The sequence below is a fragment of the Manis pentadactyla genome, chromosome 9 (genome assembly GCF_030020395.1).
Source record: "Manis pentadactyla isolate mManPen7 chromosome 9, mManPen7.hap1, whole genome shotgun sequence".
Classification (NCBI taxonomy): Eukaryota; Metazoa; Chordata; class Mammalia; order Pholidota; family Manidae; genus Manis; species Manis pentadactyla.
In genome coordinates this window covers 100,703,892-100,731,283 of record NC_080027.1, presented here as the reverse complement: position 1 = coordinate 100,731,283, position 27,392 = coordinate 100,703,892, and the positions used below count along the sequence as shown (strand labels likewise).

The window sequence follows — 27,392 nt, the reverse complement described above, 5'->3', positions numbered from 1 at the left end:
AAACAAAAAGAAAGCCCTGGGATGAGGTGGCTTTATTGGTGAATTCCACCAAACCTTTAAAGAAGTAATACAAGTCTCACATAAGCTTCTTCAAGAAATAGAGAAGGGAACACTGTCCTCTTCATTTTATGAGGCTAAAATTACCCTGATACCAGAACCAGGCAAAATCATTAGAAAACTACAGACAGTATCCCTGATAGAGATAAGTGAGACATTCCTTAACAAAATATTTACAAATTAAATCAGCAACATGTAAAAAGGGATGCAAGGTTGGTTTAACATTTGAAAATCAATCAAAGTGCAGAGGAGAAAATTACATAATCATCTTAATAGATGCAGAGAAATCCTTTGACAAAATTCAATGCCCATTCATAATAAAAAAAACTCTTGGCAAACTAGGAAGAGAAGAGAATGGCCTCACTTTGATAAGTGGAACCTTTGAAAAATCTGAAGCTGACATCAGGTTCAATGGTGAAAGACTGAATGTTTTCTCCCTAAGGATGCCCACTTTGACCACTTCTGCTCAATCATTGTACTAGAGAGTCTAGCCGTTGAAGTAAGGGAAGAAAAAGAAATACCAGACTAGAGAGAAATTAAACTTTCTCTATGTGAAGATGACACTGTTTAGGTAGAAATTCTGATGGCTATACTAAACAATCATAAGAACTAATATGTAAATTTAAGAAGTTTATAAGGCAAAGGTGAACATGTGAAAATCAATTGTATTTCCATGTACTATCAACAAACAACTGGAAAATACAGTTGAAGAAACAGTATTTAAAGTAGCTGGAAAAACATGAAATCTGTAGAGATGAATTTAATAAAATATAGGTAAGATCTATATGCTGAAAACTACCTAACTTAAAGAAATAAACAGGAGGTCTGCCACCATGAATTGGAAGACTCAGTATTAATACGTCACTTCTTCCCAGATTCATCCAGAAATTCAACACAATCCCAATAAAAATCCCAGCAGGTATTTTGTAGACCTTGACAACTGATTCTAAAATAAATACTGAACTTCAAAGAAATTAGAAAGATAAAGGAGTTTTGGAAAAGACCAACAAAGTTGGCAGACTTACAAATACTACATGATTTCAAGACCAATGGTAGTGGTAAATTTATTAATACAGTGTGGGATGGACATAAAGATAGACATGTAGGCATAGAGATTCAGTGAAACAAAACACAATGTCTAGGGTCAGACCTACATATATTTGGTCAGTTTATTTTTCAACATACGTGCCAAGGCACTTCAGTGATTTTTTTTTAAAGCTTTTATAATGGGAAATACAGCTTACATATAGAAAAGTGCAAAAGCATAGCTCAGTGATGTATCACAGATTCATCACTGTGAAACTGTTGCCCAAGTCAAGAAATAAAACATTGACAGTATCTCTGAAAATTCTTCTCATCCCTGTTTCTTGCTTCCAAAGGCAAGTAAGTCCTGACTTACATGGGAACCACAACCTTCATTTCCTTATGACTTTACTACCCTAGTATTAGTCCTAAACACTGTAGTTTAATTTTACCAGCTTCTGGAATTCTGAATAAATATCTTACAGTATATATTCTTTTGTGCCTGCTTCTTTTGCTCACATTAAGTTTGTGAGGAATTGTAGTTTATTTTTGTATTGTTTTTCTATTGTATGAAGGCTTCCTATTTTATCTAGCTGTTCTTCTGTTTATGAATGTATCTGTTTTACATTTTGAGTGAATCAGATAATGCTGTTATGGGCGTTCGTGTATATTTCTGTTTTTTTTCAATTCTCTTTTTATTAAATATAGTCGACTTACAATATTATGTTAGTTTCAGGTGTAAAACATGATGATTAAGCAATTAAATAAATTATGAAAGGCTCACCACAGTAAGTGTAGTTACCAAAGTTATTAAAATATTATGGACTATATTCCTTATGCTGTACTTTTATTCCCATGACTTAGGTCTTTTAGAGTTGGAAGGTTGTAGTTCTTTATCCACTTCACCCGTTTACTTCCCCCCACCTATGGTAACCATTGGTTGTTTCTCTGTGTTTATGAGTCTATTTTTGGTTTGTTTGTTTTGCTTCACCATATAAGTGAAATAATATGGTATTTGTCTTTCTATATCTGATTTTTTTACTAAGCGTAATACCCTCTAGGTCCATCTGTGTTGTCACAAATGGCAAGATTTTATTCTTTTTATGGCTAATATTCCATTGTGTATACATACCATATATGTGTGTGTGTGTGTGTGTGTGTGCGTGTGTGTGTGTGTTATATATACACTTATCCATTGATGGACATTTAGTTTGCTTCCATAGCTTGACTTTTGTAAATAATGCTGCAATGAACATGTATATACCTTCTCCAATTAGTGTTTTTGTTTTCTTCAGGAAAATGCCCAGAAATAGAATTGCTGGATTGTATGGTATTTCTATTTTTGATTTTTGAGGAACCTCCATATTTTCCATAATGGCTGCACTAACTTACAGTCCCACTAATGGTCCAGGAGGGTTCCCGTTTCTCTACCCCCTAGCCAACACTTGTTATCTCTTGTCTTGTTGATTTTTGCCATTCTGACTGGTGTGAGGTGACATCTCACTGTAGTTTTGATTTGTATTTCCCTGATGATTAGTGATGTTAAGCTTTTCATGTGTCTGTTGGCCATTTGTATGTCTTCTTTGGAAGAATGTTTCTTCACGTCCACTGCCCATTTTTAAATTAGATTTTTTTTTTGGTGTTAAGTTATATGAGTTCTTTATATATTTTGAATATTAACCCCTTATTGGATATATCATTTGCAAATATAAGTAGCTTGCCTTTTTGTTTTGTTGACAGTTTCCTTTGCTGTCCAAAAACTTTTAGTTTGATGTAGTACCACTTGTTTGTTTTTGCTTAGGTCTTCTTGCCTGGGGAGACATAGCCAGAAAGAATTTGGTAAGGCCAATATCTAAGAGTTTACTGCTAATTTTTTTTTTTAGGTGTTGTATGGTTTCTGGTCTCACATTTAGGATTTTAATCCATTTTCAGTTCATTTTTTTGTATGGTGGAAGAAAGTGATCCATTTTTATTCTTTTTGCATGTATCATCCAGTTTCCCTACAACACCATTTATTGAAGAGACAGACTGTCTTTTCCCTATTGTATGTTTTTGCTTCCTTTGTTGTGATTGACAATATAAGTGTGGGTTTATTTCTGGGCTCTCCATTCTGTTTCATGTATCTGTGTGTCTTTTTTTGTGTCAGTATCATAGTGTTTTGATATCTGTCACTTTGTAGTATAGTTTGAAATCAGGGAGCAATGTATTTCCAGCTTTGTTCTTTCTTAAGATTGCTTTGGCTACTTAGGGTCTTTTATGGTTCCACATAATTTTTAGGGTTATTTATTCTAGGTCAGTGAAAAACACCAATTTATTTATTTATTATTTTTGCCATTGGTATTTTGATGGGGATTGCATTTAGGTCACTTTGGCCATTATGGCCATTTTACAATATCCTATTCATGAACATGGTGTTTTCCATTTATTTGCATCTTTTTCAGTTTCTTTCATTAGTATGTTATAGTTTTCAGAGTACAGGTCTTTCACCTCCTTGGTTAGATTTATTCCTAGGTATTTGATTCTTTCTGGTGCCATTGTAAATGGGATTTTTTCCTTAATTTCTCTTTCTGCTAGTTCATTATTTGTATATAGAAATGCAACAGGTTTATGTATTTGAATTTTGTATGCTGTGACTTCACTAAATTCATTTATTAATTCTAATGATTTTACTATTTTATTCTTCCCTCTGGCTGTTTGAAAATTATACACTCTTACCATTCTTTTGCTGACTATCTTTGAAAACAATATGTTTGCTTTATTTTGTTATTTTCACCCACTTCCAGACAAATTAAGCAAACTTAAATTCCCTTAATTTAATGTATTCCACTCCCATGTTGCATACTGTTCAATTCTATTTAACCCAATAAAATATTAAGTGTCAGTCTTTACTTAATCTTTTTTCTTTGTTTTCTTTCTTCCTCTGTCTCTAGGCTTCTGTTGGGATGACTTTCTGCCTCATTAGCACATTTTTTTGTGTTTTCCTTAGTGCAGATCTGCCAGTTTCACAAATTCTTTAGTATTTTTTGTCTTAAAATAGATTTCTTTCATTTACTTTTTGAAAGATACTCTTACAGGGCATAGAACTCCAGTAGGCTGTTTCAGCATTTAAAAAAAGATAATTCCACTTACCTTCTATCTTCCAGTGGCACTGGCTTCTTAATAAAAATAGTTCATTTATTGCTTCTTTGAAGGTAACCTGTTTTTTATGACTGCTTATAAGATTTTATTTTTAACTTTTTTTTCTCCAGAAGTTTTACTCTAGTTACCCATTTGTGGTTTCCTTTACATCTATTCTTTTAGGTTTCTTAAGGCTTCTGAAATCAGTGGTTTGAATGCCTTCTCTCACTTTACAGTATCATCAGCCATGACTTCTCTTCAAATGATGATTCTAGGTTATTCTCTCTCCATTTTCCTCTTTGGCATTCCAGTTATACATAGGTTAGATTTCTCACTGTATGTATGGCTCTCATTCTCTCTGAAATAATTCCCATCCTTTTGCTCTGTGTGGTTCATTTTAGATATTGTGTTATCTCCCTTTAATAAACTGATTATATATTCAGTTGCTTCTGTAAAACAAGTCTATTGAGTATTTTAATGGTGGTTTTCTTATTTCAGCTCTAGGATTTCTCAGTTTTCTTATTGCTGACAGTTTTATATTGAAATTCTATATTTTGTCTTTTATTTTCTTGAAGAGATTAAACAATTATTTAAAATGTGTGTCTAATATCAATATCTGAGGCACCTTTATGTCTTTTTTTGTTGTCTATTTTTCTGTTGATTTTCTTTTAATTTTGATGTGTGTCTCCATGTTTCAGTTTTTTAAATTTGTGTTGTGCAGATGCCTAGATTTATACAATCTATTTCCTGATAGGATGCCTAGATTTATACAATCTATTTCCTGATAGGATTTGTGTTTGCTTTTGCCAGGGAGCTGGGGCACTAACATTCCAAGATCACTTTGAAGTACATTTAGGGATTTAGTTGATTTGAAGTGTTCTGTCTAGAGGTGATTAAATGGCTATATTATAATGTTAGTTGAATCAAGATGTTGTGGCAGAAATACAAACTGTAAGTGTGAAGATGATGTAATGATTTTAAAGATATCTATGGCGTGTTATTTATATACGCATGTGCCCTGTGATTACATAAAACATTCAAAGAAAAAGATACATATATTCTCAGTGGATCCTGATGTATATGGTCTTGATTAGATTTTATTTGTTTTGCCTCAAAGCAATTCTATACAATTATGCTATTGTGCTTCTTTTTAACAATTAAATGATCAATGCAAACCAAAATCTTGTGAGTACAATTTAGTCTACTATGAGTGGATCTACCTCTTAGCCACCCAACAGTCATCTTATAAAATGTTCAAATAAATTAACATAAAAAATGGATCTTCCATAATTTCCCTAATACTAATAATGTGTTTATTGACACTTTATTCCAAAAAGTATGTACAGTGATTAGTAAGAAAAGTAAGATACCACAAGGTAATAAAAATTAACTATCACAGTGGAGAGAACAAAACAAAACAAAACTGGGAGGAACATCAAGTGGAACTAGGAATGAGGCTAATCAAAAACATATATTCTAGAACCCCAAATATATACTTACATGGTAGGTGGGCCTTATATGTATTTGAGGTTTTCTAATAGGGAAAACAAAAAGCAAATTTGATCAACACAATGGTCCATAAAACTAAAAAAACACAAATAAACTCAGAATACGATCCAACTATTTCATTCTTCAGATGAAGCCATTAAGTTCTAAGATCAAAAATAAGTTTATTTTCAGAACCCTTCTACAGAAAATATTGTGCAACGGCATGGATATATTCAGTAGTTTTCTTCTGGTGAACCTTGCAGCCTTTTTTTCTTGGAGGTCGCCACCAAGCACAGTTGAGTTGAAGGAATTCTTGAGGCCAGTTTGGCCGGGTATAGGTACTGAGGTAGGTTTTATGTATGCACCCTCTGGGTAGGTAGAGTATACATAAAGAATTGGATGAGATACATCTTTTTGGGCATGTATTTACATTTCTTTCTCAGCCAAACTTTTGGTTTTTGGTGAGAGATTGTATTTCCTGGAATGTCTGGGATACAGTTACTGTGTTTTGCCACTCAAATATAGATCCATTGGCTTTGATAGACACTTGAACTTGGGCAGTGCTGAGAGCTCCTTAGGAAGTGGAACCCAAAGATTTATTCCTGCATGTATGGACACTCCATCTCACTCATGATGAGTCATAGGGACAGCAATGGGAGGGGCGGTAGTTCCCTTCAGAGAGTGATTCAGTCTCTGCTTTGAAATACAGACTAGTGGGCAATGAAATTTTCTAGCATATACCATTATCAGAAAAATTTTAACCTGAAATATTTTAAGGTGATAACCAAACTGTCATCATGGCTAGCAATATCTCTATGCTGCACTCATAGAATGCCTAACTTTGAACATTGTTATTTTCTACTGGGCTCTCTAAAATAATCTGTGGATTATAGGTCTGAGTTATTTTCAGGGTTGTAATTTATGACAGTTAAAAGATGGGGACATATCTCCTAAAAGTAACTTCTTTTTTCTTTTTTGAGATAACAGGCCTGTGGGCTACTATTTATGCCACTTCGCAGTGGTGATTTTAAACCTCCTGATCTACCTATTGTAGAAAGCTTGTGTTTCTTTTCTTTAATAGGAAGAAATAATACAGTTCAACAAAAGTCAAACAGACATTAAGAATTTAGGGGAGTGGAGTAGTGCCACGAAACATATCCCTGTTTTAACCCAGATAGAACACTGTGGTTTGATTTGTTAAAAGATAATTTGTATTAATCTTGGCCCTTGTAGTTCCTTAATGCTCATTGTGCATCTGTATGTATACAGAATAATATCCTGGAGAAAACAAGGGATATTTGATACAGTAACTGGAGCAAGGAGCTTATAACCCTACTTGGGAAAATAGCAAATGCATTTCTGAAATGTTAAACAGAAATACAACAGAGAAAAAGACATTCATGAATGGTTGAGGAAATGCCGCAGGGCAATTATTAATTGAATTGTAAAACTTAGTGGCAATCAGCACAGATGCCAAGAAAACTTGAGACTAAAGTTTGCTCAACTAGCTTCTCATAAAGCAAAGTTTTAGTGCTAATTCTGTGTCTTGATGTGTACATATGATCATGATTTTGAATTCCTCTGAAGAGGACTTTTTTAAATACAGGAAATAATGTGTGATTATTCTAATCAAACATAGATTTTAAAAAATCAAGACAAATAGTATTCATGGTGTGTTATTTTTGAATAACACCATGTAGTTCTCATAGCTCTTGCCACATAGTATTTGCTTTGCCTCATGCCAGCCCTATAAAAAAGACCAGGGCAGGCATTTTTCCTGACTTACTCATGAGATCATTGAGGCTTCATAAAGGTATGAGGTATGAGAATTGTCTAGGGTGTGGCCCTGATTATATCCTAGGTGTTTTGCCTAGTCCATATTTTTGTTATGTTGTGTGATTGTCAGTAGATTTAGATAAATGACAGATAACTTGACATCTTTGTTTTCCAGAGGATGACCACAAAGTACCCTTTTGTACCTTGTTAAGCAAATGAAGAAAATAAGTTTACTGTTTACAGCCTCTGTTCATACTGACAAGTCATTTTCTTTTGATCTGACAAATGTGTGAATTCAGTAGATGTGAAGTGGTTTGTACGCCGTTCTTATAACATTATCCAGTGTGGGGCAGATTTTCAGGACCTAGGTATATAGTTCGCATGCTGAAGGAGCTTTCAGTCAATCCGAGGAAAGCTGAGATATGCTTGGCAAAGTGGTAGGCCACCACCGCAGAGAGCAGATCATCCTTTGTCAGATGAGAGGCGGCAGATGTGCTGTATCAGTGTCCTGATTCAGTGGTGGTTCAGGTGAGGAGGGACTTTGGCTAGACTTCCAAAGGTTGATCAGATTCCATGTGTGGGAGGCCTGGGGACAGTCTAGTTGAGTGGAACTTTAGAAAACATGGAGCAATGACTTGGGCTGGATGGGTGGGGGGCATATCGAAAAATTGAAATAATGGTCAGGCGGGAGAGTTGGCTTATGAAGGCAATAAAGAACCATGAAAGAAATGTGTGTTTTGCTTATTTTCTGGTAGTGGAGCCATGAGGTCATGGAGAGGTTCTGAGGTTGCCATCGCAGTCCTGTAATGCATTACAGCCCTGGTGTGGCTGAAAGACAAGGGGACAGACCAAACTTTTTTTTGTTAATGTTTATGTTATTTTATAGAATGCTTTTAGCGTGCTTTTGTATTTCAATGAATAGTGAAATCCAAAGTGAAATCCTTTCTCCCCTGGCAGGTGGTGCTGCCTCTTTTATATGCAGCAAACAAAGCCCAAGGCTGAGTGGGTATGCTCTTATGATGGGGAAGCTCTGTAGGCAAGAGTCAAGCAATGCGCAGCCTGCCACTTTGTAGATGCTTGACTGCACTCTCTGTGCAAACCTTCTGTGCTGCAGGAGCAGGGTTCTGTGCCCAAGGGGTGGCAACAGGCAAGGAGGCATTTCCCTGAATCAGTGACTGGAGGCAGCACTGTCCCTTAGCCAGAGTCCTACTCTGATCTTGTGTAAGCATATCCTCTGATGTTTTTGCCCATCCACCCAATTGAATTCCTTCAGTTTCACCAGTGAGGACTCATTTCTAACATCATGTTAATTAAACAAACCACCAATTTCATCAATGAAAAGCTATTTCTGATATTCAGTATGCTAAATAGCAAAGCCTCTGGTCTTGATCAAGATATGAATAGTTGAAGTGCTTGCCAAGGTCTGAAATATGACACTTTCTGATACGTTATTAGCTGATCCCAGGAATCTGAATTCTCTGTTAGGCCCAATGACTGTCTTCAGAGGTAAAGCTTAAACTCCAGATCTGTACATTGTGTCTTACTGTCGATGATGAAGAATAGTCTATGAATTTCTTGTATTAGTTTGTTAAACAGATTGTGGAAATAATGCCTGTCTGACAGTTAACTCAGTTTATTTTATAGTCTCAAGATAAATGGCTTTTGTGTTTAATGTGCTTGTGACTGCTACCATACTGTTATTCTCTTTGCTTTACTGTATGTTGATGAAGAGTTATAGAGAAATATACCTATAAGTAAGGAAAATGTTACAAAGAGAACCTAGGGCATACATATATGGAGCACATGCATGCTAAAATGGTTGAACTTGTTATCCTGAAATCCTGATGAGCAGTTTTCCAAGGTGTTTATAGGCCACCCAGTGGCCTCCCTTGTGAGATTCCCACTTTGTCCCTGGCACTAGGTGTAGTTGTGAGCCTTCTCATTCTGCCCAGATTCTGTTGGTCTGCAGTGAGGAAAACCTTTCTTTGTCAGGAGATCCTGTCCAATTCTCTAACTCTTGGCAGGCTTGTTTACTTTTTCATGGTTTCTTTCCCAAACATTTCCCAACCTGGACCCCAGATGAGTTGGTTTCCTGGGCTTTTTGCTGTTGAAGGCAGGGACGCTTTTATTGTCCAGCCCAAGTACAGCCTGTCCTTTGACTTTGCCAGAACTGCTTCACCAGATTTTAAAGGTACATGCATTCAAATGTATCAAAGATGTTAGTTCAGGGAGCCCTCCGACTGACTGGATTTCCAATCTTATTCCCTGCAGTCCCTTGTGGCATCTCTTCTAGCAAAGAAAGAGACTTAGATTCTATTATGGAGAAGTTAAGACAAATATGGTTATGAAAATGAAATGACTGTGTGAAAGAATGATCTTGTTATGAATCTATATTGATGAGTATAAAATGCTGTTTTAATGTTTTATGTATACATGCACATGTGTACATATACCCCATCTATGTACATGTATGATGGAAATGATGTTGCAGTATATCAATCCAGAAGACTTCATTTTTTTCATGATTCAATTAAAATAGCTTTAATTTTTGTTTTTCTAATACAGCAAGATCAACTTTACACCTGGGCTGCAGTCAGTCAACCTACACACTCACTGGATTACACAGAAGGGCAGTTTCCTAGGCGAGTCCCATCTGTTTGGCCACCTTCGAAGACCCCTGAAGAACACAGGCCCAAGGATGCTGAAACAGGTAGGACCCAGGAACAGGGAATGTTCTCAAAGTGCATAACGTAAGCATATTTGTGTGGGGCTCCCTGGGTAGTCAGTCTGCATTTCTCTCCTGAGTATTTCTTAGGTTCCAACCCATAGATAAGTAAAGTCACTGGGAAGCCTGTTAAACTGAAAATTCCTGTGCCCTGCCTTCAAGGCTGTTGAGTTAGAATTTTGGGGCATAGGACATGGAATTGTCCAGTTACTGCTGAATGTATTAATTTGAAAACCACTGCTTCAGGCATCCAGCTGTAGCCACTACCCAGGGTTAGAAGTGAACATCGTATTCAAGCTAAGAGAGCTCTGAAGGGAAGTTTCTGTCAATTACCTTCAAAGGTGCTGGTCCCCTTACCCCTTCCCTCTGACTCTTTGCCCTTTCTGCTTTCTTTGTGCTTTTCTCCTTTCCTTTTCTTTCAGAGCTAACTGGGAGAGGCACAAGAGAGATACAAGTTTTACAAAATCTACATTTCAAGCAATCTTAAAAATTGTACAGCACTCAGATGTAATACTTATTTTTCTTAAAATTTTTCTTTTTGGTTGCTTTTTCTCATTATACTCTTTGTTGTCTTGAAGTATTTTGTACTGTTAGCTGGGAAGATAGAATAAGATTAACATCAATTTTATATGGAGACTGAAAGTAGGAAAGTATATTCACTGTACAGAATTAAGAGTTGTATTTGTGTAATAATGTTTTACGGAATTTAGTTGTTTTATTTCTTTTTTTCCCCTTTTTTTTCATTTTGGCTTTACAAATACCCAACTTCTTGGTGGACTCATCTGGAATATTGACATCTGATCTCTAAGGGAAGAACAAATAGAAGGTCATTGAAACTGTTCAGAAATCTCTCCCTCACCAAATTTTCCTAAATGGTAGCATAGTTAGAGTTCAGAATTTTGATTTTTCCCCTCCATTGGCTTATGGAGAGAAAGATAGTTATTAGGAACTTAATTTGCATATGTAGTGGAAGAGTGTAGCGAAGAGCATGGCATTTGGGCTTCCACTTTCCAGCTTTGTAACCTTGGGCAAGTTTCCAAACCACTGTACTCAGTTTCCTCAACTGTAAAATGGTGATAACAGCTACTGCATAGGGCTGTTTTAAGAATTATGAGTTAATGTGTTTTAAAGCATAGCATTAGCATGCAGAATGCAGTGTCTGGCTTGGTTTAAGTGCTTGCTGTTCTTCCTCACCAATTCCCTTTAAAACCAACGACTCACAGTGTCAATTTAATCCAGGCCCCTGCCCAAAGGTCTGCAAAGGGAACTCAGTGCTCATAACCTCCTGTTTCTATCCTAGTCTCTGGAGGGATGCATTTACCTCTTTTCTTCCTTATGCTGAGGCACTGAATGAGGACCTACACCTAACCCAGCATATCTCCTTTTTAATGTCTGATTCTTTTGAAACACTATGTAGTGTTTACTAGGTGGATTGTACTCCCTGAAATGAACAATAAGTGAGAGGTAGGAAGTGGGAAACATTCCATGTAGGGTTCTGAGTTTCTCATAACACAGAGTACAATTGATCAGGGGCCAAGGTATAGGATTCCTTAATGCAAAGATCTTCAGAGATGAGGGGTCCTAAAAATATTACATATAATATATATGCATGCATATAAAAGCATGTTTAGTTTTAAAAAGAAAAGCACACAGCTAAAAGTATTGATCGCATTAAGCACACTCTTCTATTTATGTTAAAAATTAATGGTAGGAAATAGGTGTAGATAGAGTAGAATTGATCCATTTCATTGAGAGTTCTTTTAACAGTTGTTCATATATTGTGTGTTTATGTCATTGATTAAGGTGATATTTTTTCTTCTCTAGTGTTATCTATCTTTCTCAACTTCTCTGAAACATTGATATTACCCTCTAAAGTTTTAGGACACTTTAAAAAATGTTATGAAACATTTTATGTCATTGATGTATATTGGAGGAGCACCAGATTAGTGACAGTCTGAATATCTTCCCATTGGGTAAAAGATGATAGTTCCAATTGGTACCTAGTTTGTAAACCAGGAAGTTTGTTATCTAGTTTTGTCTTTGTTATTTGATGTACCTTGGAAAATGTCAGAGCAAGTGATTTTAATATAATAACTTGTCTCCTTTAAAAATACGCATTCTTGAAGAGGATGATGAAGGTAAGTAGAAAATCATTCCACATAGTGACTTGTTTTTCTTCTTTTGATCCGTTATAAACTCAAACATGTTGCATCTTTTTGTCCAGATGATCTAATGGTACTTTCTAAACTTTTCCTGCTGTAACTCGCCATGGAGCATTCTCATGCAGGGGACCACACCATCCTCTCCCTCCTAGTCAGCCAGTCAGTTAGTTGTAAGAAAGAGAATGTAAATAATAGAGTGAAAACATTGCATGCAGTTACTCTTTTTTAATAAAACACATATATAAATTGCAAACTTTCATAATGTAATTATTAATGTAATAAAGCATTTGTGATGCACCTGACAACTGATTGCTACATGTTTTTGTATAGTGACATCATAGTTAAGAAAACCACTGTTTGCTGTAAGTGGCCCCTTTCAATTTCAATTCAAAGTAAAAAGAAATCAATGACTTTTTTTCTTTTGAAGAAGATGTGCTGTTCTATCTTAGAATGTCGAGAACTTGTTTTTTGCCATTGTTTTTTGTCTTCCAGTTCTTAATATTGGCTATTAATTCACAGGTTCAGTGAGTGCAGATTGGAGGTGCTGCCTCTTCTACCTTGTGTTGATTTTACATAATCTCTTCTGTGAAAGAGTCCTTTCTCCACCTTCATATATTGGTGAAGGAATCCACCGTCTTCTATATGAGTTTGAATGTAGAGGTCAAGGTGAACCCTTGGTGCCCCTTCCCACCAACTTGCTGCGGAAGGGACGCAGATTCCTGAGATATTTTGCTTCCATTCTGGCTCCCTACCCAGTTGGTTTGTCTCCACAGAGGAGCCTAAGGTGTTAAAAATCAACCTTTGGAGTCTATAGAATGCCACCTGGAAGGGTAAGGCTAGCTGAAAGGAGATTCGGAGGCAGCGTCTTTCAAAAGTTGGTGGCAGGAACATGAAGAAGAAAAACTTCCCATTTATCTTGTTTTCTTACTTCTTTTCTTTTATAAGATGCAATTTTCCCCCCACCCCCTGTACTCCACCAAGTTCTTTTTTCTGGAGTTCTGTGGCATTTGATTATTATTTATATCATTTGAATTATTTATGTAGTGTAATTTTGCTGTTTATACAATATCTGTCTTCCTTTTAGACTCCAACATTTCAAGACCTCTGGGCACATAGTATATACCTAAAACTTGAGGGAATAAATCAAGATCTTCTGTTGAAAAAGATCTAAACAAGTAAAATACCTACTTAGCACATTAATACAGGCATTTGAAGGAGAGTTTTGTGTGTGTTAAAATATAGACTATTTTAGGGGTTCAATACCAAGTTTCAATATCAAGAGATATACACAAAATCAAAGATATAATTAAATTAAAATTTCAAATTTATGGAGAACAGAAGCAGGGTGTCCAGACATGAATGGGGGTTTGATCCTTCTTGCTAGAGCGAGTTGGGTGTGGATTTTTTGAAAGGCAACTTGAGCATACAAACTCCTGGAGAAAAGTGTCCAGAAGGACTGCTGGTAGAAACTTTTTGCATAGAAATCCTAAAAATTATGTTTACATGCTGGCTGACAGAATTGTAACTCACCTTTGTGCAAAAAAAAGGTCTGATCAGTTTATAAATACCTAAGGTGTACGAAATATCTAAGGATTATGAAAGAAAATAGATCAAAGTGAAGGGAATTTAGGATGGAACAGTAAAATAAAGATGTGGTGAGTGAGCATATTAAAATATATTTCAGAAGGATCTGAAGTTTTTAAAGGCAGTTGGAAACTTACCCCTCAGGTTCCTGAATCATCCCTTGTGTCCATGAGATTAAAAGCAAGCATCTTAGAGAAGCATGACTTTTCTGGCCTCTGATATCCAAAAGAAGTGTTTCAGATGGTTCCTAGTAGAAGAGATTTGTGGGATTAACCCAAGTACGGTATCATCATCCTCTGTCCAGGATTAGTACAAATGCTTTAACATGCATTCAGTTGAGGTAATGAAGAAATTCTATAAATTTAGGGCCATGGAAGTTTGCTAGAGTTCTCTCAGCTTCCACTTGATTAAGGGATGAAATGCACTAGAACAGATTGACCATTATCTCTTATAGATAGTTCTCTTTTTTAATTTTTTTTTTTTTGGTAAAATTGGCCTGCATTTTCTTCCTACATATGCAAGTGTAAATATCCTTATTTGGCAATGAGGGGCAGGTGATTGATTAAATAATCAAATGAGCACAACATAGGGTTAGCCCTTTCTAGGAAAATGACATGTTAACCCCATCTTCATTTCTGGGAGGATATGGCATAGCAGAAACAAAACACCTACCTTTATCAGGCAGCTAATTATAAGCCATGCTATTTAGATGAAGGTTAATACATTCTCTTTAACTTAAATTGACTACATTTGAATCAAATTAATGTACACCATTAAAGAAGCTGTAATTAATAATTTTATATAAGTACATTTTTAAAGTTTCAAGTTCTTTAGACACTGCTTAATTCATTTTTAGAAGGCATAGTTTACATATCTTGAAGGGGTGGCTTATTTTCCATGCATAGCAGTGAGGTATATCCTATTCATTGTCTCATAGTCTCCTCTCTGCAAATGTAAAACTCATCCAAGTATGTTTTATTTGATCCACCACAGGCTTATTTTATGATGATAAAGATGATTTCTGAAATGTATTTGGAATTGTGGGGGGCCCCGAAATTTAGATTATTTAGAACACTTCAAGTTTTGTCAGGAATGTTCTTCTATTTTGTGTCATGGTAATGTTTTTATAAAAAAAAAAAAAGGCAGTCTAGTTTTTTAATTGTGAAGAAGGTGAGTGAAGGAGTTGGCAGTTTCAAATGTACCCTTGCAAGAGTTCTCACTGGGTGACTTTTTAAAAGCAACCGTCCTATTGATCAATAAATATGTAATGAGACTGGCTGGCTGTTCCAAGGCTTAGTAACTACAATTCTCCAAAGAGTCTCCGGATCCTGGGAGAGGAGAGTGTTGGTAACAAATGCCACCAGAGTTTGTGTGAGGGGTGATCATTCAAAGAATGTTAGAACTGAGGGGATTTCTCAAACTCACCTGCCCAGTGACTCTGGTCCTGAGTCGCCACTCGGAAACCAGCTTGTCATTTGCACCCAGCCCGCCAACTTCTCTCTACTCACAGCATTTTTGGCCACTCCTCGTGCTTCTCTTTAGTCTTTCTCCTCCCTATACCTTCTTCTTTTCTTACTTTTATTCTTTATTATTTGCCTTCTTCTCAACGTTTATTTGTCTGTCTTCTCTCAGCTGTTCATATCCCTTTTCCCTTCATTTTGCAATACAGTTATTCTGTACACATCCTGTCATCGTAAGCTCTTGACACTCTAAAATTCCTACACGTCTGCTCATGATTTGGAAGGGAGTATTTTGATATAATTTCTCTTGGATGTTGTAACACACTGATTCAAGGAAATAAAAAGTGTAGTGACAGGGATGCAGATGGGTGAATGAATTCAGTTCAGGTAGCTGTTGAATTAGACAGAGGGAGAAAAGTTCAGGTGCAGTTCAGAAAATTGAGACATCTTTCTAGTTCATTGTCTTGGTGAACTGGACCTGTTCAGAGCCCAGAAGTTTGCCTTTTTGGACAGGTCACCAGATCTCGGACCATAAGAAGAAAGCTGGGCAACATCGTGGCATTTGTAATACAAGAAGCTCTTAGCACTCCACCTACAGGGCCTTTGGGTTCTTCCTGCTGCATCTAAATAGAAATGGAAGAAAAATATGTCCTCATTTGTCCGAAGCCCCAGGAACTTATCTGGAGTCTGCTGTGTGGGGGGAGGGCTTGGAGGTGACTGAAACAAAAGTGTTCCTGAGTTTGTACCTGCTTTAATATGAACTGTTGGCCAGCTTTGGTGTTAAAGATCTTTATTCAAAATTGGCTAATTCTGCTGTTGAATTCAGAGTAGAGATTTATCAGTATATGAGAGCAGAATCCCTTTTTGATCGACTCAATGTGATATTTGGGAAAATGGTTATATTTTAAGGTCATTTATTAATATTCTGTTGCCACAGTGACTAATCCATCCTATTCTCAAAGAGTTTTGTCCTGGAGGAGAACTCTTAGCTGAGGTGCAGGAAGTAGCTAAGGCCAAGTGGTATCTATGTTTCCCTTAGGAAGCCCTTCCTCCCTCTGTCCCTGCCCAGGACCCTCTCCTCACAGTGGCACCCACTTGCACGGTGTGATCATTCTCTGGAACACTCCTTTTGTTCACTCCTACAATTACTCAGCAAATATTTTAAGCTCCTGCTGTGTGCCAGGCACTATTCTAGATGTTGTGGCTCCAATAGGGAAAAAACATTTACAAGGATGCAGGCCTTCACAGAGCTTATGTTCTAGTGGGTCAATGAGTAATAAGTAACTAGGCAAGTGAATTAGGTAGTAAGTTGCATGATGTCCCATGTTAGGAAGAAAGTAAGAGGGAACAGGAGTGCTCAGAGTCAGTGGGATTAAATAGGGCTCCCGGCAGGCTTGGGCCAAGCCCTTGGGAAGTGGGGACATGAGCCATCTGCCACTGCAGAGACCCTGAAGGGGGACCATGAAGGCAGGTGGAGGGTGGTGGGAAGGCCCACACATCGGGGTGGTGGAGGTGTCCAGCAAGGGCAGAGGGAAGAAGGCTGTATTATAAAACTTAAGTAGTGAATACCCTTCATTTTTCTATGCATCACATATATCAACCAAAATGCTGCTACACTGGGAATGTCTAAATTATCCCCAGAGTGACTGCTGTCTCTTGTCAGGTGCCTGGTCTGCATGCCTGCTGGTTGTGGGAGCAATGTGACAGGAGCCACGTTCTAGTCTCCATCCAGCCACTATCTGCTTGATTAAGGGCCTCTGATTTCTTGTCTGTAAAATGGGGAGGATGGGCAAGATGGGTGCCTTTCAGACTGTGATCTGTGGAGTACTGGGGGTTCTGAAGGCCCTTCATTTTTATTTTTATTTTTAAACTTCCATGCAAGATTCACTTAGAAGAAAGTGTCTCCTAGCTTAAGAAAAAAAATCCTTAGTTATGCCACCATGAACTTGAGTCTCATAGACTCTCAAACGACCACCTAAAGGAGCAAGATCCCTTCATAGTCCGTTTTTACTCCACGCTACTTGGTGACACTGCTCATTCTCTCTTCCTGAAACCAGAAGGTAATTGCTCAGTAGTTAGGTAAGACGACCGCAATCCCATCGCTCCAGATTGGTGCATTGGCTTCTATCATTGTAAAAATGTTAGCTAAGTGAATAGAATAATAAGTGAATGTCTGAGCATATACTTCCTGGCACAAAATAGAAACTAGCAATTGAGAAAAACAAGTGTGATTGATGTGTCAAGATGGGCATCAGGCTATTCCAGTTTTAAAAATAACTGATGACACGAGTATTAGTCATTATTTGTTTTATATACTCTGACAGTAGTCATGTCCTCATAATACAGAAGTACAATTGGAAGGTAAACTGGATGTTTTTGCTACTTCTGGTTAAAGATGTATTTTAGTTAGTTTTGTTTTCTGACTGAGAACAGAGGAAAATTGCTTCTTTAAGATATTGACTGTCTTCTTCCTTTCCAACCCAGAATCTCAATCTGCTGTTTTGGAAACTCCAAAAAAATGTTCAGATGCTGTTCAGCAGGTAAGATCTTAATGAAATGTTGAATTCTTTTCTCTCTTACTTATCTTAGAATTGTGGCACACTGATTTATCTTCACATCTGCCCAACTTCCTTCTAAGCTTGCAAGGAAATCCAGTCAGACAGAAGGGGATGTTTTCTTCCATTTAGACTTTGCAGAGAAAATCAGCCTTGAAGTGGAACTGAGTACAGGCTTTTCAGAAGCTGCATCATTCATTCTATATCCAGCCAAAGAGCGGGGCCTGACAACAGCTGGCTCCAGAAGCAATGGCGGCCACTTCAGGAGGCGCCATGTGGAGACATGCCTGGCCAAGCTCATAGTCACATGGCTACACTTAAAAAAAAAAATCAGTCAGAGTTTTTCTAAAATAGAGTAAGATTCTTAAGTTGCTTTCATGGGTGAAACATTAGTGTCTGTTTAATTTACATACAAACTTTTTTTTCTGTTTCTACAGCCAAATTTTGTCTTTTTTTGGTACCAAATGGACTTACTATTAAGAAAAAAAGAACTGCAAGAAAGGAAACACTTAACATGAAATAGTACTTGTGGATAGCAGTTGCTCTTGTGGATGTAAAACCATTTTAATTTATTTATCCTTTCTCCCAATTATATTTTTGAAAAATAATTCAGTATTAGAAATTACCAGTAAGAAGAGCATCTGTTTCTTCTGGAGGAAAATGAGAAGACACATACCTGGGTTCTGTTTAGTGTGTAATGACATACTTAGGCCATCTGGGATAAAGTGTTCTTCTCAGTAAGACTGAAGAACTTGATGACTTTTGGGAATTTTTGCAGGTATAAAATGACTTCCCTTTTCAAAAGCCACCGCCCTGCATCATACATGAAAGTTGAGCTCCCTCTGCAGGAGAAATAAGAATGTAACATTGGTTGAGAACTTATAATCTACTGCTCTTAAAAATACAGCTATGCATAGGAGTAAGGATACTATTAAGGATAGTGTCATAAAATAGGTCTTCCCAGCTTCTTTTTGTCAGAACAGAAACCTGAAACAGGCTGGGTACCTGGAAAGGAACAGTAGACTCAACTGATGGTTATTTAAAAGTGTAAACAGCAAATAAGATGAAGCAAGGTGAAAAGAGGTAAAGAGAAATGCAGTCAGAAATAATTAAGAGAAACAGTGTTCTCAAAATATCCTTTCATTATTTTTATAGCTTTTTTTCTTTGAGGCATGACTAAGTTGTGATCTGAGATAATTTATTAGATTTTTCAAAATTCTTATCTCCAGGGCATGTATTACTGACTTCTTTGTTATATGGGAGAGTGACAAAGAAAACCTGCATTAAAAATATTCTATACTGTCAGAAATGATACAACATATACTATATTGCTCTATGTATTCCAGTTATAAGATTCCAGCTATACTAATTCAATATATGTTCGTATGTGTAAAATTATGTTGATTTTCTATTTTTTTGAGCTGTGAACCATGGTAAAATATGTTGTAATGAGCAGAAACCTGATGAGTGGGTGACTTACAAACAGCTGATATTACAGCTTTTAAACTCAAGGATAAGACAGATGGATTTAAATTTCATACCTTCTCCTTTCCTAGTTATTAGTGAAGTCTCTGGAAGCCAGAAAATACAATAAATTAATTGAGAGGTACCAGGCAGTATTTGGAGGTTAATCACTCAGCAATGGCATTGCTTACTTTTGGAATCATTGACTTGTCTTGTCATAAATTTACCTGTAGGCTGGTTTTTTTCCTAGAGGATATGTGTATGTTTCCTGAGAGCCTGAAGTAACTGGACCTAAAACGGATACAGAAAACTAGAATTAGTTACCAGTTTACTGTGTACTGATTCTTTTACTGTATTATCTTCTATAAGTCCATTAAAGTAACAATTAGAATTCATATTTAACTGAGAAAGAAAATGATGTCTATAAGAGTTGACTTGTTTAAGTTCACAAACTCTATAAAGGGTCAGAGCCAGGATTTAAACACAGGTCTGCTTGATTTTATACCTTAGATTCTCTGCACTATGATAAAAATTATACTTTTACATGGGTAATTACCCTACGGATTTAGGGTTCTAAAATTTCATGGTAAAATCATCAGATGGATGAAGTGAGGAGTTTATTTTTAAAAATTATTCAATTATATTTGAACTGTACCATTAATAAAAGTCAGATATCAAGATACGTATGAGACATAGAGAGACTGATTAGTTCACCTATACATTTGTTTTAGTTTCACTGTAATTTTGGTGTGCTGCATTGAGTCAATTTCACTAACTTCAGTGCTTCCCTACACATTTAAAAGAAATTAGCAATTTTGTTTTTCACATCAAGCACCTTGCTCTTTTTCTTCTTAGTCACTAGATGGCAGTTCTGCATCTCTGTAAGTTACCACTGCAGAAGGGAAGGAGAGGTTCTAAGGCAGTTTGCTCTGTGTGAATGATGAGCCAAAGAGGTTTTCTGGTCCATCCGAGGCTGCCGGTGTTATTCTGTGTCCGTAATGCGCGGTTCCCAGGACTGCTTAGTCAGGGGCATGAAGCAGAATTGGAAGGCTCCACCTAACGTTTTCTTCAGACGGGAGCTCAGGCACCTGTTCTCTCAGTCTGAGCACACTGCCATTTATTGAATGAGTTTTGGCAAAATTTTGCTCTCTCTGTAGTTCATAATTCTGAGAACTCCATATCCCTAGAAAAAACACATGACCCATAAAGTCTTTTCTCAGCTAAAAGGAGTTGAAGTCTGTGCTGTGGCCAGAGAGCATGATGCTGAAAGGAAACAGGCTGGCACATGTGTGAAAAGAAAAAACTGTAACTACTCCTCGGGTGCTTCTGTTGGTGGCCTGATGGAATGAGAAGTTTTAAAATAAAACTGCATTGTTTAGGGCTCACTTATTGATAGTTTTCAAGTAAGATGCCCCAAAAAATCTGCTATGTCTAAAGAATTATTTCATAAAACTGAAATAGGACTGTCTGTCAGCTCTGTTGTATATTCTTTGGTGTTTGAAATACTTAAACTATAATTCCTGTTACATTTTACAATATATAAATAGCCAAATGCCAATGATATTCTTTAATAATGTTTGTGCCTATGTTGAAGATTAATGTATGGTAGCAAGACTGACTACTGCCCAGTTTTTAACTCATTTTTTGCTTTTGAAGTTATATATAAAAATTGTGTTTTGAAGTATTTTCCTCAAACTCTTGACATCATTCTAATGTAAAAAGACTAGTTGAAAGGAAAATAGAATAAGATTTGATCTTCAAAAATGCTAGCTTTGGGTCAGAATTGATAACAGGTCATTGTAAGTTGGGTCTCTCTATACATGTCAGCATTTATTAATGGTAAGTAGCCATGTCTATTACAAAGTGCTAGAAAAATAAGGCATTTTACAATATCAGCACTCTCTTACCCCATATGTTGTACAGTTTATATGCAGCAAAGATCAGGAAATGCTTAGGGTTTGAGATAACTGGCAAAATCCTATCTCATTCCAGTTTTGACCTCTTTTGAAATTGGCTTAAAACTCTTCTCTCAGGATCCTGCTGACCAGTTCTTCTGAGCCCCCTCAGTGCAGAACTGGATTGCAAACTTATTTGAGGAGTTGAGTATTCTTCTCTGTTGGTTCTCCTTAAAGTATGTTATAGTGCTCTTTATTCAATGGCCCCTCAGTACACTTTGTTATTAGTTTCAGAAACCTCTTTATTTAGGAACAAATCAAGGGCACAGATGGGAGTGATGGGGGTTGTCTGGCTGATAGTGTTGAGGGATTACTTCCACATGTCTTGGCACAGGAAAGTTTAAAGAGTAAAAGAAGCATTGGTCAGATCAAAAGAAAGGTGTGGGGTGAACGCAATTCTAAGAAATAATGATGGAGACTTATAAAAACAAGAAGCCAGTTGAATTGCTTTGGAATGTATTAGACATATCAAGGGTTGGGGAAAAAATGTCATTTAATGAAAATGCCTTCTAAACTCCAAGGCAAAGAGGAATGTAGATTTATGTGGTAATTATAACCCCACAAAACAGTAATTCATGATACAAGTAAACAAGTGAAATGTAAACTGGAGTGAGAAAACAGGGGTTGAAGGAGATTGGGAGAGAGGTGGCTGGGGTCTGAAAGCACAGGTTGGGCATCCTTGAAGTTTACCTCCAACTCCGGTCATTCTTAGGAACCTGATAAATACTCCAGTCCAGTGAGTCTGGGGAGGGACAATGTGAGGTGCAGCTGGGGTTGAAAGAGATGCAAGGACACTCTGGTGGAGGCATGGGAAATGGGATGCGTTTTGGCCAGGTGACTATGTTAAGGGGAAAGATGGGTTTTCTGGAAAATACATTTTCATTTTATGGAAACTAGCTCAGAAAAAAATTTAGACATTCCAACTTTAGAAATAAAGTTGAGAAAAAAAACCTGTTCTGTCAGTTCTAGTTCTACGGATGAGAATGCAAAGAAAGAGTTAGATGTCACACTTTGTTTTTGCTTTTTCTAAGGCTTGGAGGTGAACGGAAGTGGTATCTTAGCTCTGTTGAGCATTGGGTGGTGTAAACCTCATTTGTGCGGGACAACATTTATGGCCTGTGGAGAAGGGCAAACGTCGAGCAGCTACTCTAAAGCGGTAGCTGAGCTGATAAAGGTTCTTAGCTTATAAAGGATGCTTATCCTTTGTTGAAACTTCCTGGGCATCTGTTGACATACTGTGTGCAAGCTACCTGTGGTGGGTATTGAAGGAGATACAAAGAATTATAAGCTCTCAGGCTCTTGGGAATATACAGAATGATTTGCAAGATGTAACGTGATTCTGCCAAGGTATTTAGTATATGTGTATTACAGATCTTAAAAAATGGGAACGTTACTGAGAAAGTGCAATGAAACAGCTTCTTAGGAAAGGTGAAACTTAGTCTAAGTTCTTAAAGTGACTATTTTTGGACAGGTGAAGGGAAGAAGAGCCTTTCAGATGGGAGAAGAGAGTAAAAGTACAAAAGTGAAAGTGGACGTGGTCCTTGGGTGGGGGGAAGGGATGAGCAGAAGGCCCCACAGTGCAGGTAACCAGATGAATGAGAGGTGGCTCTGTTCCCTCCTTGGCCTCTGGTGCCTGCAGGCGCCGCGCCCCAGCCCAGGGCCAGCTTATCTGGCTTACCCCCAGGTCTCTTCAACCCTCCTTCTCTCCCCTCCACAATGCTTCCAGAGTTATCTTCCCAGAATCCAAATCTGCTTAGGTCTGATAGCTGCTTAGACTCATTCAGTGACTGCTCACAGCAGTTGAGAAACAGTTTCAAGCCCTGTGCTGGACATACAGGCAGCCTTTCCCTTGCTATCTGTCTTTACCTTATCACCCACTATTTCCTCTGTGTGCGGTTTGTTCTAGCCCTAAAAGTACCCTTGTTTTCAGAAAATACGCTGGTTTTAGGATCCTCCATGCCTGTCTTTTTTATATGTGTTTCTTTGGCAGTCTTACCCTCCCTTTCTCAATCTATTTATCCTGTTTCTTAATCTAAACTCCTGTCAAACTTTATTGCCGCTTAGACATTTTCCCTGAGAGGCCTCAGTCTAGAGTTGCCTTTTGATGTCCATTTTCTGGGACCCCCTCGTCTTATCTTACTTATCCATGTTTGTTGAATTATGCATGTCTCACAGGTAGCTGACAGCCTTAAAGCTAAGACTGTCCTTATTTTCTTTATCCCTCCAGTATCTAACAGCATCTGACATTTTCTTGCTTGGGGAGTGGACAGTTATGTGGCAGACCACATTGGCTACAGCAGAGGGTACTCAGTGGGCAGAAATTCACTTACATTCGTACTATAATACTGGAGGATGTGGGCTTTGGACCAGTTTGGGCATAAATCCCAGTTACTCTACTTTCAATTGGGAAACCTAAGCAAAGTATTTTATTCCCAGTGCCTTAGTTTCATCACCCATAAAACAGAGCTTATAATAACTGTTATCTCATAGGGTTTTTGCAAGATTTAAATGTATTAATTTTTGTGCACCTGGCATGTCGCGGACACTTCAAATGTTAGCTATTATTTCTGTCGTTGTATCTGAGCATTGGTTTCAAAAGTTGCCTTTATAATATAGTTGTTCCTCCTAATTTGTGGATTCTGTATTTGCAAACTTGACTACTACCTCAAGTTTATGTGTGGCCCCAAAACCAATACCCACAGGGCTTTCCTGTTCATTTCATGCTCATTTGCAGACCCTGCCTGAAGTGATTAACAATTTAAGTTGCCACGCATGCACGTTCCCAGCTGAGGTGGAACGTGGTGACACTGCCCTATTGTTTCAGCTCATACTAGAAACAAGTGTCCTTTCTGCAGTCTCTTTAGTGCTGTATTTTTTACACTTTTGTGTTTTTTGTTGGTGACTTTGCTGTTTCCGCAGTCCCTGGGTAAGCAATGCAGAGCTGCTGTCCCGAGAGTTCAGGGATCAACAAGAGATACAAATACGGTGACTGTAACCAGAAACACAGAGAAAGCAAGGTTATGTATCAATCAGTTGAAGAAAATGTTGTGACCACAGGCTGGCAGGAAACTCATGCTGCCTTTCCCCTGGGGGCAGTGGCTGGCTCAGTGTCTGCTTCGCCCCTGGTTCTCTTGGAACTGCTCTCCCAGTATTCCCTGGTTCCTGTTGTCCAACACTATAGCTTCTCACCCTGGCCTTTATCATGAATCTGAGACTATTAACAGTCCCTTCTTAAGATCCTTCCATCCCTTTTTTTCTAATCCCTCCCCCTCTTTCCCAAACACACTGTTACTTCCACTTTGGTTACTTACTAATGATGATGACTTTAATCTTCCTGTCAATCAAAATGTCACTAACTATCCTGTGCTGAAAGATGCTAAAATTGATGCAGCCAGTGATAGATTCTGACTTACCCCTAGACCTCACATGTCTCACCTATGCAATGAAGGTGTTGGAGATATCCATTCCAGGTGTCAAAAATACTGAAATTTCTGTGGTTCACCATCTGTTTCATTGTAAGGATTGCAGAGACACCATTCTAGCTCTCTCTGTGTGAAGGCCTTCTTTTCCGTAATATATTCTGCTTTAAGAGGCCAGTAACATGGACTTACAATTTAGCAGAACTTGAAAATCTGAATATGGTAGAAAATGAATTACATACCTCATATTAATATTTACAAAATAAATTATCACAGTGTTGACTTACTAATAAGTGGTTTTTATGTTCTAGGCTGTGAAAGTATCTTGCTTACATAATAAAAGTTCAAAGACGAGTAAATTAACTTTTCAGCAAAAGCTTTACTGGAGTGTATCTTGGCTTCTTTTTTGACAGTTTTAGCCTTAATGTAACAGTAATGTTTTCTTTTTCTGGGAATCAGATAATCTCGTGTTTGGAAAAATATTTTTGGCGAACATTTTATTTTTTAATGGCAACTCGTATTTTGTGATATGCAAGCGTTCAAACAATTTATAAGAACAAACCATCACCACCCACGTATAAGATTATACAGGAATGGAAGAATTTTGGCTGACTTACTGTGTGTAATTGTTCAGCCTAAGTCAGTGGTGGCATACTCTACCACTTAGAATGATTTAAGGGTTTGAAGCAACATTTTAATATATAAATAATCTCAAAATTGGTAATATATGAGTATATTACTTTGTTGACTAAAACAGATCTGTTATCTGTCCTCCATTAATAAGGATATACCCATTGTACAGATTCTGTACAAAATTGCAAAGATCACTTTTTTCTCTTTTCTGTTTACAAATTTATTTTATTTTTTAGTAATGAGAACCATTAGCATTAAGTAAACTGTTACATGATTACTGAAAATGCTGAGAATTTTTTTCTTTGAAAAGTGTAGAAGTCTACAGGTAATAAAAAGTACATTTCCCCCATGTCAAATCCTTTGAGGATCAGATAGGCCTCTCTGTCTAGTTGTTTCCTGAAGAGATAGTAGATTAAGTATCAAGCACAAGACACAAGGAGTAGGCTTCCAACTTGAGGGCTTCCTATGGAGAGCAGAGTGCCTGGCAGGCTTTTAGAGATTAAATCTGAGCTTGGTCTGTGGGACTCTGAGAGGAGGATGTTTGCTTAAATGGCTAGAGCATAAAAAGCATTTTTTAAAAAGATAACTAATATTTACTATGTAAATTTATTTATAAACTTTGGGGGAAATAAATGATAACTGTATAGAAATCAACTCTTACTGCTGACAAGCACTGCAGCCTTTTCAAGAAAGCTCTACAGAAAACGTCTCAGCTGAATTGATTCTCTCTTGAGAGCCAGCCAGCCCTTGACTGATAGACCTGGATAAGAGAAGCCAGATAAGATTCTTTGAAGACTCTTAGCTGAATTCAGAAGTCCAAATCCTACATATATTTGGCCAGCCTTATTTTGCAGGCTAGTCAGTTAAGGTTTGAGATGAGCTTAATTGTTATTTCCCTGGAGTGGAAAAGGAGGATTGTAACATTCACTAAGGCTGGGGTTTTGCAGGTAAAGATAGGGTCATAGAGGGGAAGACAGGTTTTAGCAAACTGGGTTTTTGTTCTCTCTCTAGTGGGAAAAATGCTGTCAGAAGCCAATAGTCTCTGCATGCAACTTTGTTCCATGTTCTCTGTCTATAATAATTATCTCTGTAATACAGTTCTTGCTATAAAACTTTCAGCTTTTGGTCTTTGCAGTCTGTTTTTTACTGTTCTTACAAATTCCTTGACTTTACCATCTTCTTGGCACCATGAGGCTAGCATTGCTGTATTTATTATAGATTCCGCTTTGAAATTTCATCTTTTTCTATATTTCCTCTTCTGTTTCTTAGTTCTAGTTCTTAATTGTGTCTTACTAAAAACCTTTGAAGCTCATGGAGTATGTCAGTTTACTATGTAAATTGTTTTCTCAACTTTTTATTATCTAAGTGACCTTAATTACTAAGTAAAAATACGTAACAGACAAACATCCTCTAATAAATTGACTACTAATAAAATTAGGTCCAATCTCAAATCCCTTCCCACTTCACACAGACTGTCTGTTATTATCTCTCATCCTATCGTTTGGCAGTATCAGTTTATGAATGATTTATGTGTGTTTTAAATCACAAGATACAAATACAATGGAAGGTGAAATTGTTAATCTTGCAGAAGTTGTAGAATTTCCTGAAGTCAGCAAAAAAGTGATGGAGAACCTAAATCACATGAAAAATAATTGATTTTGGGGTACCTGACAGTTAATTTGGTAAGGATAATGACATGATATACATGTTTAAAAAATTACTTTATATGTCATAGGATTGTTGCAGGCCATGGGGAAAATTCATTGTGTTCTTAACTACTGCCCAAACGACTGTTTTTTCATAAAAGTTGTCACGTATCATAACATCACATATTTTTTTCAGAAAATTTGCACTGAAGAAAATTAACATGAGTCATTTTAATTCTAATAATTAATTTGTTAATGCTTTTGGAAATGAGGATATAGTGGTTTAATTTTTAATTTCATTTTTTAAGGAAAGAAGAATTAGTTACTC

At 37.1% G+C, this 27,392-nt stretch overlaps 1 protein-coding gene across 2 annotated transcripts in view; it reads left to right on the top strand.

The window, feature by feature from the left end:
- Positions 1–27,392, top strand: part of FMN2 (formin 2) — a 326,516-nt gene that overhangs the window by 61,065 nt on the left and 238,059 nt on the right. For both annotated transcript variants that reach the window (XM_036918446.2, XM_057507879.1), the window contains exons 3-4: positions 10,027–10,171; positions 17,877–17,932. In XM_036918446.2, coding sequence (XP_036774341.2) covers positions 10,027–10,171; positions 17,877–17,932 — 201 coding nt within the window. The remainder of the gene's footprint in view (positions 1–10,026; positions 10,172–17,876; positions 17,933–27,392) is intronic.